General features: G+C 35.6%; 1 protein-coding gene across 3 annotated transcripts in view; it reads left to right on the plus strand.

The window, feature by feature from the left end:
• Window positions 1-17405, plus strand: part of KCNH7 (potassium voltage-gated channel subfamily H member 7) — a 475457-nt gene that overhangs the window by 396057 nt on the left and 61995 nt on the right. For all 3 annotated transcript variants that reach the window (XR_004350664.1, XM_032636900.1, XM_032636901.1), the window contains exons 6-7: window positions 2923-3348; window positions 15277-15676. Coding sequence is in view for 2 of the 3 variants with exons in the window: in XM_032636900.1 (XP_032492791.1) it covers window positions 2923-3348; window positions 15277-15676 (826 nt within the window). In the remaining variant the exon portion in view is untranslated. The remainder of the gene's footprint in view (window positions 1-2922; window positions 3349-15276; window positions 15677-17405) is intronic.

Genomic DNA, 17405 nt, shown 5'->3' on the forward strand with positions numbered 1-17405 from the left:
ATGAAAGCTTATTCTCTCACAATTCTGGAGCCCAGGAGTTCAAAGTCACGGTATTGGCAAGGTTGGTTCCTTCTGGAGTTACCGGGAGAGAATTTGTTTCATGCTTCTCTTCTAGGTTCTGGGGGCTGCCAGCAATCCTTGGTGTTCCTTGGCTTGCATCTGTATCTACCTTCATTCTCTCTGTTTGTCTTTGTAGCATTCTCCCTGTGTGTCTTCGTGTCTCTGTATCCAAATTTCCCTTTTTTTATAAGGACTCCAGTTATTGCATCAGGGCCCACCCCAAGCCACTAGAACCTCATTTTTATTTGATTACATCTACAAAGGTGCCATTTCCAAATAAAGCCACATTCACAGGGATTAGGACCTCAACGTATCTTTGGGGTCCACAATTCAGCCCACAAGAGTCATAGTAAGAGGTGTAAGCTTGAAAAGTTTCAACCTAGTTTTATTTTTGTACATACCACTATAAATAAGAATAATATAATCATCATTGGAGTTCTGCCCTAAGTATCTTTCCCTTCAAAAGGAGTCTGTATTTTATTCAAACGTGAGCAACGCTAACCTAAGGAGAAAGCCTGAGATCTCTATCATGTCACATTAGGTCTTTTGCTGCCATCCTTCACCACCACTCCCTTGCATTTAATCCATCAGCAACATAAGGCAGCTTATAATTCCTGAACACACAATGCATTGTTTTATGCATCCCCACCTTTGTTCATTCTGTTTCCTCTGCCTGTAATGGTCTTCCCATTCCAACTTCATCACCCCTACCACTTCCTACTCGAAGTCTCAGTTCAAGTGCCATCTTCGCCTAAAAGTCCCCTATGATGACACCCCGCAGCGCTACCACCAACCCCAGGAGCTGAGTGAACCTCAGCAAGGCTCTCATTTTCTTCCTCGTCTCTCTACCAATAGACAATAAACTGTGATTTCAGGGACAGTGTCTTGCCAGTTTTTCAGTCTCCACTCTTAGCACAACAGTCTTCTAACTGTTAAATGAATGTTTGCATATGTGGGATGGAAAGAGTTCCACCCACAGTTTTTAGTTCTCAAGGATAACTCCAAGGTGCTGGATGTATTCTAACTTATACTTCTGCTAAAACAAGTATTCAAATAGTCCCGTCTGGGAGATAGGTATCAGAAGTATGAAACTTAATCAGGAAGCAAGCTCAGACAGTATCCCCATATTTAGAAATAATTTTTTTTGTTCTCTTTGGATGATTATATACTCTTTTTTTTTTAATGAGAGAAATTTGTGACTTCAGGGATTTGGGAAGATCTCAAAAATGTAGTCATGTTGCCAGAGTAAACTGAGTGCACAGAGAATAGGAGAAGGAACTGAAAGATAGAATGTGTCCATATTTTAGATGACTTTGAGAGCCAAAATAAGGTTTCGGATTTTACTTTCTACATACTGAGTAGTCCCCGGTTTTTGAGAAAGGAACATTACATAATGATGTCTTATAAGATGATCCATTCCTTCCAAACCAAAATATCATACATTGGTTTCTATATTAAGCATAACAGGATAGAGTTCTATCAGTCTGCACTTATCAATTGATAGATTATCCAAACATTATTCTTATTTGGATATTGGAAGTTAGATATAGATATAGATACAGATATAGATACAGATATAGATACCGATCTTGGATTCTAAGGATTTTTAGTATTTCATAAACAGTGAAGTCACTTATTTTCCAGAGTTCTCTTTGACTAATAATTCCTGTCATTTCTCACAACTTAAAATAATATTCCTTTTCCACCATATAATTGTAGTTCAAATTTACTCTGGGCTTTACACGCAATTCTTTATTATTTTTTTCAAAGCTAATTAAATCAGTTTAGCTGTTATCTAAAAACAGCTTTTTCTATTTTAACTGAACTAAGGTTATATTTAAAAGTCATGTTTCACTTCATTTGGGGTTATTTAACTTCTCAAGTTCTTTTTAAGATAAGAACAGTAACTCGTATGTGAAAAAACGTATGGTATATGACAATGAAAATGAGACTTAAAATTGAAATTTGCCGTGATAATTTATTATTATAAACAAGTTAAAATCTACATGGAAATTTTCTACTGGGTAGTGTCACAATTCAAGTTTAGCTCTTATTTTTTCAGATAAACTAAGACTCTAAAAGGTGAATTATTTTAGTCTACCCAATGCTTTATTAAGTAGAATGAATCTTAGAGTTTAAGTACCCTTGATGGCTAATCTTGCAGCCTCTCCAGATCAATATTCTGAATATCTCCTTGCACCATTCTTTCCACATGGTTCTTTAAATGTGATGAAGGAGTTCAAGTGAAAGTATATTTGTCCCAGAATATAAAATAATCCAACCTTTTAGGAAAAAGTCTCCTTTGTGTTTATTTTAATCCCATGTCCCTTTTATTCTAATGTTAAAAACAGATTTGCAGGTGGGAAATTTTAATTAAAGATTTGAATGAGTTGAGTTTAATTTTTCAAAGTTTAATTATAAATTAAATATATGTAAATTAAATATGACCATGAATCCAAGTAGACTGTTTCTAATCATTACAGCCAATCACTTCTTAAGTTTGAAAACAATTATTCATGTATTAAACTGATTTTATGATTTTCTAAAAACTGCTATGTATTTTTATTTCTGAGTAGTAGTATGTTCCAAAGGAACCAGTAACCCATTCCTTAGTATCTCAGTGACAAGATTCACTATTTTTTAGTGAAAATTATATTTATCAAGAAACACCAATGAGGTTTTCTGGGGTCAAATATACTGGATGGTAGGGGCTTATATGGGTTCCTTTAAATGTACATACTTCACAATTCCATGATTTTTTTCTAGAAGATTTTGCTGTATAATTACCTTAATATTTTTATAGATTTGGAGATTAAATGATCACATTTTTATGTAGTGTATGATTCTCTTTTCTGTATTCAGGTTCTCTCTTTAGGAGCAGACGTCCTACCAGAATATAAACTGCAGGCACCACGCATCAACAAGTTTACAATATTGCACTACAGTCCTTTCAAGGCCGTCTGGGATTGGCTTATTCTGCTGCTGGTCATATACACTGCTATATTCACTCCCTACTCTGCAGCCTTTCTCCTCAATGACAGAGAAGAACAGAAAAGACGAGAATGTGGCTATTCCTGTAGCCCTTTGAATGTGGTAGACTTGATTGTGGATATTATGTTTATCATAGATATTCTAATAAACTTCAGAACAACGTATGTAAATCAAAATGAAGAAGTGGTAAGTGATCCAGCCAAAATAGCAATACACTACTTCAAAGGCTGGTTCCTGATTGACATGGTTGCAGCGATTCCTTTTGACTTGCTGATTTTTGGATCTGGTTCTGATGAGGTAAGAGCTGCTTAAGAATCTTATTTTCTGAAAGATTGAAGTTATAAAAATGAAGCTATTTTAACTGCAAAAACAGCGGTTGCTTTACAAACTTTCTATATCACACAGATAAAATTCATTTTCAATTGGAAATGCTATAAAATGAAATGGAACATGTTTGCCATTGCAAATAATTCACAATGCTTTCTATTTTTGCTAAGAAATAGTAAAGACTATCTTTTAAACAACAAATTAAACTTTGAGACAAGCGTTTCATAGCACATAGCACATTCCCAGAATGTATAATTTCTACATATTAACTTTATGGGTATAAAACTGTCAAAGATGAAGATGCCTCTTTCTTTCTTAACTCATAATTGTGATTTGCAAGAGCAGGAACTTGTTTTATGTTCAAATTATGTGTAAGAGGCATCTTCTGAAATGTTTTATTCAAAACTCTCTCTTAAATAATACCTAGGTTGGGGGCTTCCCTGGTGGCGCAGCGGTTGAGAGTCCGCCTGCCGATGCAGGGGACACGGGTTCGTGCCCCGGTCCGGGAAGATCCCACATGCCGCGGAGCGGCTGGGCCCGTGAGCCATGGCCTCTGAGCCTGCGTGTCCGCAGCCTGTGCTCCGCAACAGGAGAGGCCTGCGTACCGCAAAAAAATAATAATAAATAATCATAATAATCATAATAATACCTAGGTTGGAAAATATTTCTTGTGTCCCCACTATCTTATAAAGTTGGAAATTTCTTAAAAATATTATTTCACCCTATTATTTTTTATTTTAAGTATTTATTTATTTGTCTGTGCCGGGTCTTAGTTGCAGCATGAGGGATCTTTGTTGCCACACACGGGATCTTAGTTGTGGCATGTGATCTCTAAGTCGCGGGGTGTGGGATCTAGTTCCCTAACCAGGGATTGAACCTGGGCCCCCTGCATTGGGAGCGCAGAGTCTTAGCCACTGGACCACCAGGAAAGTCCCCTAAAGTTGGAAATTTTAAGGAAATGTGACAAGTGGATGTGCATATTCTGGATAGAAAGTCCATATTTTTAATCAGATTCTTCTCAAAGTGTTCTTTGATCTAAAACAAGTTATGTTCTCCTAAAATCTTGTCCAATTTATTACACTAATTTTTTGTAAATAAATTTCCTGGATTCTATAACAAACTTTTACAGAAGGTGTGAAAGTAGATCTAAGGGATTAGATTGAGAAAGATAACCTGGGTGTGTTGAATTTTTTAAATTCAGGGTCAGGAATTCCCTGGTGGTCCAGTGGTTAGGACTCTGTGCTTTCACTGCCCTGGTCCTGGGTTCAATCCTTGGTCAGGAACTGAGATCCCACAAACCACGCAGCGTGGCCAAAAAAAAAGAACTAAAATTCAGCGTCCTTTTCTACCTAAGAATCAGTCAGTGCCTCACCATCGTTTTGGTTTTTTTTCAAGAGGAGATCAAATATCATAAATGCCCTCTGCAGATGGCTGCTCCCTAACCAATTAGCACTTGAGGACAAGAGAATTCTCCTCAGCCAAGGGAAACAATAGGTTTAGAAGTAAATTCTCTCCCACAGAGCATGTCCATCTAACTGTGGATGAATTAAGAGCAGGGTAATGAAACAATATATTCTTCCTGGATTCTACAAACCTTAGACAAAGTCTCAAACTTGACTTTCTGCATCTATAAGGATGATAATATTACTTTCCCTGCTTAAGTTTTTTTTCTTAATTTGAAACTCTAATGAGATAATATATGTAAAACTCTAGCAAAATACTCAAAAAAAATCAGCTGTTATTAAACTAGTTGAACTCTTAATGTTAGATATTCCTAACTTTGGTTTTTAATTAAAAGGCAAGAAAGTGAAATACTTCTTTACCAATATTTATCTTTATGATTTTCTTACAATGGGTGAATCCATGTAATTACACCAAATAAGTTCTTATTGATAAATAGAGTAAAACCTCACTTTCAAATTTTAAAATATATACACCAACAGCAAATTAAATTTCAGCTTAGTGAAATGAAAGAATGGGTAAACAATAAATAGGCAGACAAGATTGTTAGGGGAGGTTGATTTACCAATGATATTTAATCAATAGCAATCAAACAAGTGAGTATTAGAATATGCTGATTATTCTAAGATGCAGCACTTGATCAGTTTAATTTCAGTTACTATATCATCACTTGAAAATAAAAGTTTATTAAAGTATGTAATTCAAGTAATCACTGTTTCAGACAGAACTTCAAGTGAGCTGAAACAAGAGAAAATTTATGTGGTTCACATTAATATAGGATGAAATAGTCTTGGGGGAAAATGGTGTCTGGATCATCTTTCTCATGTAGCATAAAGGAAAAGATGAAGTTTGCCTCAAGTAAAGCGATTTCAGTTCTTCACTCTGATTTGTATAATTTCCCGGATTCCTCCCTGTTTCCAAAGCTGCTCCTCTCCCTTTTGAAATGAGATATGATATGGGAAGGATCCTGGCTTTGGAGTCAGACACACCTGGGTTTGATTCGCCTTTGTGCCTCTTACTTGCTGTATTTAAGCAAGATATTTAATTCATTTAGGACTTTATTTCTTTTCTGTAAAATGGTGAGAGGTAGGTTCTTGTGATTTCTAAAAATAAAGCAGCATATATGAAGAGACTAGACCAGTAGCAGGTAGGTAGTACTTGCTTACCAAAGGTTACTTCTTTTCTCCTTCCCATCCCTTTGGATTAAAGTCCCTGTTTCTTAATGAAGTCTTCCTTTAAAAACGTACATGTTACCACATTAATCCATAAATATCTAAATTATTCAACAAGATTTACTGAGTAGACTTATTGAGATTTATTGATAGACTATCATATAGTAGTTATTAGATTAGCTAGTTGCAGCTAGGAATCCTGAAGAAAGAGACCGAAAGGAAATGTTTTGGGGACAGTTATTGTCTTGCAAAGCACAGGAATTTGGGGTATGTGGTAGGGAGAAGTAGGTCTGCATCAAGGATAGCAAGTGGAGGGGTGGGTCTGGAAGGAGCATAAAGAATCAGCAATGAAACTTCCTTGTGGATGGGCCTGGGGCTACTTTTACCAAACTACAGCAACTGTTTACTTAAAATTCTGAAATATGTTAACCCAAATAAAGGGGGAGGGGGGCAGGTTGGGGGCAAAAAGAGCTTTTTCTTCCTTTGACTCAGTATTAAAAGTGGACCAACCTGCCCAAAGTGACAGGTCTGAGAAGTTTGATGGATATCTTGGGTTTCTTGTGGATCAGCCCTTAGGGCTCCAAAAGACCATGACAAGTTATGGCTTAGGATTCACTCACTGACCCAAAAGATGTTCCTTCTCTTTGGCACACATTTCTTGCAAACTGTTCTCCATGGGACTCTTCTACCTCTACATCAGTGTTTCTCAACCAAGTGTATCACAGGCACCCTAGGATGAATCTATAGTTGGTTTTCTGCTACTGTCTGAAACTTATTTTGTTGAGTTTAACTTTGTAGGATTTGCATTATGAAATCAGTAGGTATTTTGAATGTGTATTGTCAAAGGGTGTCTCCCTAGCCACCATCCCCACCCCACCCTATCCTACTTTAACGGTGTTCTGAAACTTGACAACTCACAGATCTCACAGGAAATGTTCAATTCCGCGAAGGGTCTGAGCGCCCAATTTGAGAGACGTCACATGACAAGTGAGGTCCTCACTTGGTGCCACAGGGATCAGAGGTACAACAGCCGATGCTGGGATCACGTAGCAACACTCTGTTATGTAAGATGGTTGTCCAGGGATCCTTAGCAAGTGTGTATAAGTTTGTTTAGATTATAAACAAAAGTAAAGCATAAAATTTTAAATGTTATCATAGAAAACTTGTATCCCTCTACCCCAAGAATATGTCTGTGAAAGTAGCCAAATTTGGGAAACACCGTTCTAAATGATTTTCTCTCTCTCCTTTTCCCCTCTTCACTCTGTGAAAATTTCAGAACCCCTTATTGTGAAGGTTGTTCTAGAACTGCAAAATTAAGCTAATTTCCTTCTGTAGCCTCTAGTGTGAATGGTTAATTTCTTCTCTAATAAATAAAAGTACCCATGGATAGCAACAACAACAGCAAAAAATCAACTATGAAGGGTAACAAGACCAGTGATGGATTGGAGTACTTCATACATTTTTCAAGAGTGACAATGAAGATACCCCTTTTACATACAAACCATAACTATAATCAGGATTTTCAGGATGTAATGATATTTCAGAATAAAATTTCCCCAAAAATATATAATATACCATATTACAAGAGTATAAAAACTATTCAGCATTCATTTTTGTTTCTGAGAAAAAAAGAAAAGAAATGCTTCCAGAGAAAAGAGATCTTACATTCAAATGGACTAATTTGGAAAGTTTCATCATATGAATATGAAAAAAAAAACCTCTTTGGATTTTGGCCCCCAAATTAAGTGACAAATTCTAAAATCATTAAGCTAGAGGTCACTCTGATGAGGGGTAATCTAGTCCAGGGTTTTTCAAACTGGGGTTTCATGGAGGTGCCCGAGAGTCTCAGAGGCCCTCAAAGGTTGACAGAAGACAGGCTGATAAGACTCAGAACCATCCATCTCCACTATACAAAGAGTAGCTTGATTTTATCTGCTTTACTGATTAGAGTTTCAAGTAAATTTTCAATAGTTTTAACAAGAATTGACCTAATTCATTTTGCCATTTCTAGAAAAGGTTATGGTAACTCCCTTCTCAAGTAGGTTCATTCATTCGATTAGCATTTATTGGAAAAGTCCTAAGTGCCAATGCACTAGACTCTGAGTTTATAGAAAAGAGTGAGACAAGGACCCTACTATCCTAGACTGGGAGAGCAGCGGATGAGCAGGTAGAGTACTATCTGATAACAGCTTTAATAGTACTATATTCAAGGGGACATGTGAGCATGGAAGGGGAAGTTTCTGATTACCAGTGGAAGTCTTCCAGGTAGAAAGGGTAGAAAGGTCATGCCCATTAGAGGCATGGAGCTATAAAGTGTTGGTTTCCAGCCCTATCAGAGCTAACATAACAAATATTTTATAATGCCCCTTTCTACTATTGTTAAATAAAAGTCATAGATAATATAGCTTTCTTACATACATAATTTCACAAATATAATATATAATGCTCACCCTTAATATAAAGGAAAAAAGAAATGCTCATAATAAAATACCTAGTAGAATATGTAAATGCTTCAGGCATGTCTGCATAAAAAGATATAATGAGGTTATCAGATGCTTGTACCTACTGATAATGAGGAAGTCCATATTTAAACAATAAATTCAATATTAAATGGGATGTTGTTAGGTTTTTTATATTTGCATTTTAATAAAGGGTTGCATAGATATGTGTGTGCTTATAAATGTATTGATATATATGTATATACATGCATTTATACAGATAGATATGTTTATATGCATATATTAATATTTAGATATCTAGAAACACTGTGACTGTGATAACTACAAACGTTTACTGATATAGCTGTGCTGTATACCATATAGTATACAAATACCACAAGACCCGTTGTCATTGAAAATGAATAGTGGCAGTAACTGGGCTTGCCTGTGTCATTAATACTAATATCTTCCTGATGCTAATGCCATCTGGACAGACCAAGGAAAAGATTCTCTACTTCTTAATTTTTGCATCATCAAGCATCATGCCATCCATAGCTAATTACCTCAGTATCATTGATGTGAAGGAACAATATTATTGGTTCAGTCTCCAGAAAGTCAACTTTTCATTATCTGCCTCAAATTTTTCCATAGTTTGCTTCTCTGTGGCAAATTTTACTTTCAGAGATACTAGTAGTTAGAATCTAGAGCTCCCTGTTTAGTTACATGCTTCATTAAACTCTTCCTCCCCTGAAAATTAGTAGTATTCTTTTGATTAATTACTTGCTTTGTTGACCTCTCTCCTTTCACACTTCACTGCTATTTTTCATGAATTCTGAATGCAGGCAAGGCCTTTGACAGAAAGTTCATAGAAAAGAGGAGTTTCAGCTCACATTGATATGTTTGCTTCATTAGTCTGATAGGTGAATCATGGAGTGGATACAAGGAAAAACGTAGCAGGCCTCTGTATAGAAACTCTGATCATCTTGTCAGGATTCTTTCCGAACCTGATATCTACAATAGTTGTCATTAGTTTGTTGGAAATGAATTTCTAAAACATTAGACATACTCATGTTCAAAGTTAAGTGACAAAGAACATTTTGAAGACCTGCATGCATATATGTGTCTACACATAAAGTCTCTTATTAGATAGTTCTTGGGAATTAAGGCAGAAGTTTCCATTGGCTTGTATTTGAGGCTACTGGTCATGTCTCCAAAAATCTGTGCCATGACAAGTAAAGACACACAGGATCCACAATGGAATAATTTTTGAACTAAGGAAATATAAGTGTATTCCATCAAAAAATTTTGCATTAAGTTCATCACTTATCCATTATTTACATGTGATCCACTGATAAAATTTGCTAAAGATGGCATAAGATACAATTTTTGGTTAAATATAACATAACATTCATAATTGTTTATTTACTGTAACATTTGCCTAATACTATTTAGAATCATTTGATAACCAGTTTTCCATGTTACTATAACTAAAGAGAAAGAGGTCAAATTGCAGCAAAATAGAATGTTAATTACAAAACAAAATAAAAATAAGTGTCTTGACAGTAAAAGCTATTAAATAATGGAGGTTGTAAAATCTTTTTATTTATTATTTTTAAAATATTTATTTATTTGGCTGCATCAGGTCTTAGGTCTTTGTAGCGGCATGCAGGATCTTTTTGTTGTGGCGCGCGGGCTCTAGAGCTCGCGGGCTCAGCAGTTGTGGAGCGCGGGCTTAGTTGCCCTGTGGCACGTGGGATCTTAGCTCCCCTGCCAGGGATCGAACCCACGTCCCTGCATTGGAAGGTGGATTCTTAACCACTGGACCACCAGGGAAGTCCCTAAAATCTTCTTTTTTAAAGCCCATTTTTGGAGGAATTTGTGAGGTTTGGTACGGATTAAGAAAGGCTAAGCTACGTGTCCCCCCCGCAAGGTTTTTTGCACACTCAAAATATAGCTCTTTGATTGTAGTAGTGAATGTGTTTTAGAAATATTGAAATAGTGTGACTCAAGCTGAACAAAACAAATAGAAACTAGTTTCAATACTATTGAGTTTTATTGGGCAATTTATTGAATGATGAATACAAGTACCAGAACTTAGAGGGAATAGAAATGAAATCTAAAATAAAACATGAGTGTGGAGTTATGAAATGTATTACTCACTAAGTGTTCCCTTTTCCCCATTTGTACCCAAATATTACTTGACAAAGAGGACAGAATGATGGATTAAGTAGAAAGTTTCAATGACAATTCATCCTAACAACCTGTAGGTAAAACCAAAGATCACGTACTTATATTTCCTCACTTATAAAAGAATAATTCTATCCACTAACTATAGGCAAAGATTTTAGAGAGTAAACCTCTGAAATAAAACATTTTAAATATAAGATATTTGAAAATGCTTACTAAAAAGAAAGAATTATTTTTCAAAATTATTTTGAAAAATTCTTGAGCATGAGATTTTCTCTTATTGATGATGCTTTCTCAGTTTAACTATTAACAAACTTATTCTTAAGTAGAGAGTTGTTTACTACTGATAAGAAATCACCTATTCTAATTTCAGCTCTTCAAAAAAGAATTCCGCTTACATTAAGAGAGAATGCCTGAACTATTATGAATTGTCTAGTAAAAAAAAAAATCACATAGTTTTCTTGAGTCTGGGTCTAGTATAGTATCTAACATACTGACAAAATTGTAGTTGTTTAGAGTATATATTTTTATTATAAAGTTCAGTTAAGAAAGTCATACTTAATAAAGGAAACTAACTTTTACCTCAATATAAAAAAATGTACCTAGGGCTTTAATGAACTATGGATGTGGGTACAATTTTTAAAAATTGAAATTCGATGATATTCATCAGCTACTCAGAAATTTGAATAATTAAATTTTCAGAGGAAGAATCATTTTACATTTTTTGAAAATTCTGACAAAATGAAAGTCAAGTAGGCCTTCTTTACTGTGGCATTCAGGAAAAAAGAGTTTGAGATGTCATTCAATCACAGTGAAGGAGTTGAATTTTGAGATGGCATGGGCACTGATGAGGTGGAGAGTTGACCTATTAGAGTTTATTATTATCTCCTTTGCTATATATTCATGGGCAGGACTGGAAAACAGTTGACCTTGTTTCAATCTACTGCAAAATAGTTAACCGTTTTCTAGATCTTATTTCTTATCATGATGTCTTTATATTTCATAATAATGATTACACTTACCTCCAGTGAGCTTTTATGCCTTTTCAGTCTCTACCAAAAGTAACAATAAAGGCAATATTTGTCTACCAGTGAAAAGTTCAATAAATACCACCTAAGAGAAACTTCTTTACCTCTACAATTTAAAAGTTGTTGTCATTAGTTTAAGGATAGTTTTATTTCTATTTTCAAAAAATGAAAAAAAAAACCGATTTTCATGTCTGGATATTACATGAAATTAGATATACTGTGAGATAACCATGCATTCTGAAGATATTCTAATCAGCCAACAACTACAATTATAAGGTAGTTGTTGGTCCCATTTCTGACTTGCAGATAATACAAAGATAGTAGCTCGTTGAACTAAACTATGGAGACTAACAGCCTCCAACAAATCTGAAAGAGGAGATGGATCATTTTTTTTTTTTTTTTTTTTTTTTTATGCGTTACGCGGGCCTCTCACTGTTGTGGCCTCTCCCGTTGCGGAGGACAGGCTCCGGACGCGCAGGCTCAGCGGCCATGGCTCACGGGCCCAGCCGCTCCGCGGCATGCGGGATCCTCCCAGACCGGGGCACGAACCCGTGTCCCCTGCATCGGCAGGCGGACTCTCAACCACTGCGCCACCAGGGAAGCCCCGATGGATCATTTTTTAGTCTACTTTTTCTGAGATTTTGGTGCAGTCACTTCTCTCTGTTGTGTAATCTGGGGCAAAATGCCTTAAATCTTTAAAGAGACATTTAAAGAAGAAGAAAGAGTTATTGCAAGCCTAAGTGTCATCTACAAGGTGTGCTGTACACAACTGTAGCTAAGGAAGAATGCCCAGGCATGTTAGCAGCATCTTGATAACAACAGAAAAAAGCCCAAGTCATTTGTTACATTGTCAAACTAGCATATGTAGTTATGCTTGGGTACACGTTACAGAATCACAAGAGAATGGCTTTGACTGTTGAGGTCAATATTCATTCATCCTTATGATGCAGCTGAAAGTAATCTCTCTCCCCGACCCTTATACTCTCCCTCTCCCTTTTCTTTTCCATCTCCCCCTCCTTCTGCAGTTATTTTGTGTCAGCTGGCTTGAGACTTCAACATGTACCTTATTTCTTAAAACTTTTTTGGTCCAGAAAAGAGGTCATTTGTGTGTTGTTATATATTATATTTATTTATCTTAACTTACTGTCATCTAGGTTTCACCTCATTCTGACATAACTCTAGAAGAAACACCAGAGGTTTCTTTGGGGGGAAGGCAAAAAGAAGGGAAGTGGCATATACAGCAGATTTGATTCCTTTTCTTTTCATAACGTCACTTTACTCTACCATCTTTGCAGCCAGAAGAGTCATTAGTACTTTTTATCACAATATGTTATTAAAACAGCTCATTTGTTTTGAAGCATTTCTCTTCGTTAACCAAATACCTATAGAAATGTCATCATATGTGATTTATTTTGAGGTTCAGAAATATTGTTCCAATGAAAGGCAGTTTTGATAATAAATCAAATAATAATAACCCTCAAATATTTCTGATTTCTCAACACAAGTAAATAGATAACCAAGCTAGGAGGAAAAATAAACATGCAAACTTAAGCTGTGAAATGTAGAAATGGAGTTACGCTGAACCAGGGTGATTTCTGTTACCAGAGTCTGAGTAGTCAATGAATCTAGATGACGTTCTTGTCTTTAAAAATCCCTGCAGCTTCCATAGGGAGCTGAATGACCAGTGTCCAAAAGCCTCCATTTGAAATTCCAGCTATCAAAGTAACACGTTTGGAAAATATATAGCTCTGTCAACCCATTTTACAATATAAAGTTCCTGCTTAGTGATGGAAGCGAAAGTGTGTGGGATATTCAAATAAAAACACAGTTAAAATTTACTGGGTATTACTTACAACCCTAGAAGGAGTTATTATTATGACCATTTACAGATGAAAAAATTGACACTTAGAGATTAAGTAAATAACTTGTCCAAGGTGACACACTGGTATGGAAGCAGAATTTCAGACCTAAGTTTGTTCTGAAGCTCTAACTCATAACTGCTAAGCTGAAAAACTGACAATACAAACAGTGGAAAGTTGACATCTCTCCCAGGAAAACACCTCATACTCACTTAAACTCACCATTCATTCTTTAAAGAGATATAATTTTAAATTTGTGATGAAGAAAATACTGTTTCCCTTATTGCACCCTGAAGAATAATAACTCAGCTTTGGAAACAGAAGACTCACCTCTCCACCCATCCCTAAATGAGCAAAGACCAGAATCCAATTGTGGTAAGAACATCTCAACTACACAAGCTCCTCTCATCTCTAGAGGATTTGAATACTAACTGAAAAGAAGTCAGGGGAGGCTGAGAAATCTTCCCTTCCCTTGTGACCACTCTGGCACAAGAAAAAAAACTATAACACTTATTATAGAATGTTAATGAAAATATTTTCTTGATATTTGGAGCTCTTTTTCCACCAAGTCAATATGAAGATATAGGGTGATAGTTACACCACATGCTATTTCTTTAATTAAAATATGTGTTCTTAACATAGATGGATGTACTTTGAGAAATAAACAACAACAATAAACACAAAATGACTCAATAATTGATTGGTAAACACCATGTAACTATGGAATAATTATATGCCCTGTGAATTATATAGTACTTATAGTTGACATTATTTAGGAAACCCAAGAAATGAACTTGTAATTTGTACTTATCAGATTTCAAATCCAAACAACCAGTCAAGTATCCTGTTATTATATAGAAGTGTCCTATCATTAGATACCTGGTCAGTAATAATCATGCAGTTAGTTACACATATCATACCCCAAAGCAAAACACATAATATCATCGGGATATCAAGAAACAATTTATCAATTCAACACATTTAGGAAGAAAAAATGAATTTAAATATAGTACTTCATGCATGCGTGCAGTCATCCAATAAGTTTCCCAGTTGCCTTCTTGACTAGTTCCTTCGCATTATTCAAACACTTCTAAACTCTAATGTCAGCCCCCCAGCAAGATTCTCTTTGGTCTTCCTTTCTAAAGTGGTCCCCATCCCAACCCAAGCCCCTGAACATCCTCTATCATATCACTCTGTTTTACTATCATCATCACACTCTTCCCTCTCTGAAATGATCTTATTATATGTTTATTTTAAAAATATGTATCTCTCCCCAACAGACAGTAGCCCTTGTTTCACTTCATAAGACACTTTGTCTAGCAAATAAATGTCTTTTTCTATTATAAAAGTAACCATGACTGTTTGTTCAATACTATAATCCCAGTGTGTGGCCCTTGGTAGGCCCACCAGTAACACTCTGGAATGTTTGTCGGTGAATGAATGATTTACTGAGTATTCATTATGTGCCAGGCATGTGGTTAGAGCATGAAACCAAGCAGATAGAGCCTCTGTCCCATAAGTCTTACATGCCAAGATACTGAATTAATGTACTACAAACTTTCAAGGTACTTTCCAAAGCAGGTGTAAAATTAAGAAAAAAAAAACAACGACTAACCTTAATACTTCATTCAAATACGTAGTCGTCTTCAGTGCTACCATATTGTTGTAACCTGTTTCTACTTACTTTGCTTCACAGGAACATACACTGAATTGTTTACCAACTGTTTCTGACCATGCACATTTATTTCCACAGACAACAACGTTAATTGGTCTTTTGAAGACAGCTCGACTCCTTCGTCTTGTGAGAGTGGCCCGAAAACTTGATCGATATTCAGAATATGGGGCTGCTGTTCTAATGCTCTTAATGTGTATATTTGCCCTGATTGCTCACTGGCTGGCTTGCATTTGGTATGCGATTGGGAACGTAGAAAGGCCCTACCTGACTGACAAAATCGGATGGTTGGATTCCTTAGGACAACAAATTGGGAAACGTTACAATGACAGTGACTCAAGTTCTGGGCCGTCCATTAAAGACAAATATGTCACAGCACTTTATTTTACCTTCAGCAGTTTAACGAGCGTAGGATTTGGGAATGTGTCGCCTAACACCAATTCGGAGAAAATCTTTTCAATTTGTGTCATGTTGATTGGCTGTAAGTAGATTTCTCTTTTGTTATCTATTAGGATAAAATAATATCAGAAAATTGATATCTCTAGAACATTCAGAATAAGGCAAAGAAAAAAATTATAGAAAGTTGTAGAAATACTAGGATTAAATATACGGGTATTATATTCTATCAGATCTGATTCTCTCTGTGAAGGGGAGACACCAAAGGTCTTTCATGACCTCAGGAGCATAAAACTGGAATGACATGGATCTTGGGATTCAGGAACTGAGACTTGCAGTTCACGTTTACTGATGTAAAAACATGTCTGTAATTTACTACTAATGGTTATTTTCTGTTTCAAACTGAGGCCAGATTAGAATGGGAAAGACTAGCTTATATTTACGTATCTATAGATATAGATATATAAATATCACCCTACTAATATAATGTAAGCTAACCTTTCATACATATGCACATACATACAGATATATATATATTTTCCCCCCTGTCATTGACTAAAAATTCCTTTCCCTGTGACATTATGTCAGGGACCTAAGTGACTGCCCTTTACCCTACAATGGGTAATGACATGAGCATCATTTATAAGGTATAGTCTTTGGAATAAGAAAAAAATTCTGTGTAAAACTAAAGATACTTTAATATAAATATTTTTTTAAAAAATCACACTGTGGAACCACTAAAGATAACCTTGCTGATAGCAGACAGCAGTTGACAAAAGCATGGTGGATTTTTAAAGCTTGAAAAAGAGCATCATCCTTACATTGCATACAAATTAGAAAGTAGATCCAGAGAGTTAATTTTTAAATGTTAACATGTTGTCTAATAAAATGTGCTTAGATAAGCTTTATTTATGAAACTTAAGTAGATTCACCCAGTTTATTGTTCACTGTATTTAAAATTTACTTTTCATATATGTGTCTTGGTGTTTTTATTTTAGTAAGATTGTATAGGCAGATAACATTCTATTTAAATAACTTAAGATATTCTGCAAATTCAGACCAAGTCTTGCCACAAACACAAAAGTAGAATTGCACTCAGAAGGAAATGGAAGTGAGGCCCACTTGAAAAAATAGAAAAATTCATTCCAGAGAGACTGAATCTTTCAGAACAAACACAGTCCCACTCTGTGATTGAAACTGCTAGTTAATACTTTATAGTGGTTATCAATTTCAGTGGCATTGGTAACAAAAAAAAGAAAAATGTCTGTTTTTAATTATTTATACACCCGTATAGAAAAAAAAAATATATATATATATGTATGTATACTCTTTTTAAAGAAAACAGAACTTGCATCTTGAAACTTAGAATTTGCAAGGAAGAATTTTTTAAGTGCATTGAAGTTTAACGTGTTCACCACTTAGGAATCCTTACCGCTTGTGAGGATTAAGTGAAATACATAGTACTGTTTATCAATGTGAATTATTTTAAACTAAAGAGAACTCAGTTCTTTACTTGCTCTATACCCAATCTCTAATCCTTAAATCAGGAAATTATTGGCAGTTTTTATTCTTCCTTTATTCCTGTCTTTTTCCTTCCTTCTTTTCTTCCTTCCTTCCTCCCTCCCTCCCTCCCTCCCTCCCTTCCTTCCTTCCTTCTTTCCTTCCTTCTTTCCTTCTTTTCTTCCTTCCTTCCTTCCTCCCTCCCTCCCTCCCTCCCTCCCTTCCTTCCTTCCTTCTTTCCTTCCTTTCTGTGTTCCTGACTTCTTTTTTTAAAAGTGGCACTAGCCTATTTCTATTGATTCTTTAGGAAGAGT

This window comes from Phocoena sinus, chromosome 7 (assembly GCF_008692025.1).
Source record: "Phocoena sinus isolate mPhoSin1 chromosome 7, mPhoSin1.pri, whole genome shotgun sequence".
NCBI lineage: Eukaryota > Metazoa > Chordata > Mammalia > Artiodactyla > Phocoenidae > Phocoena > Phocoena sinus.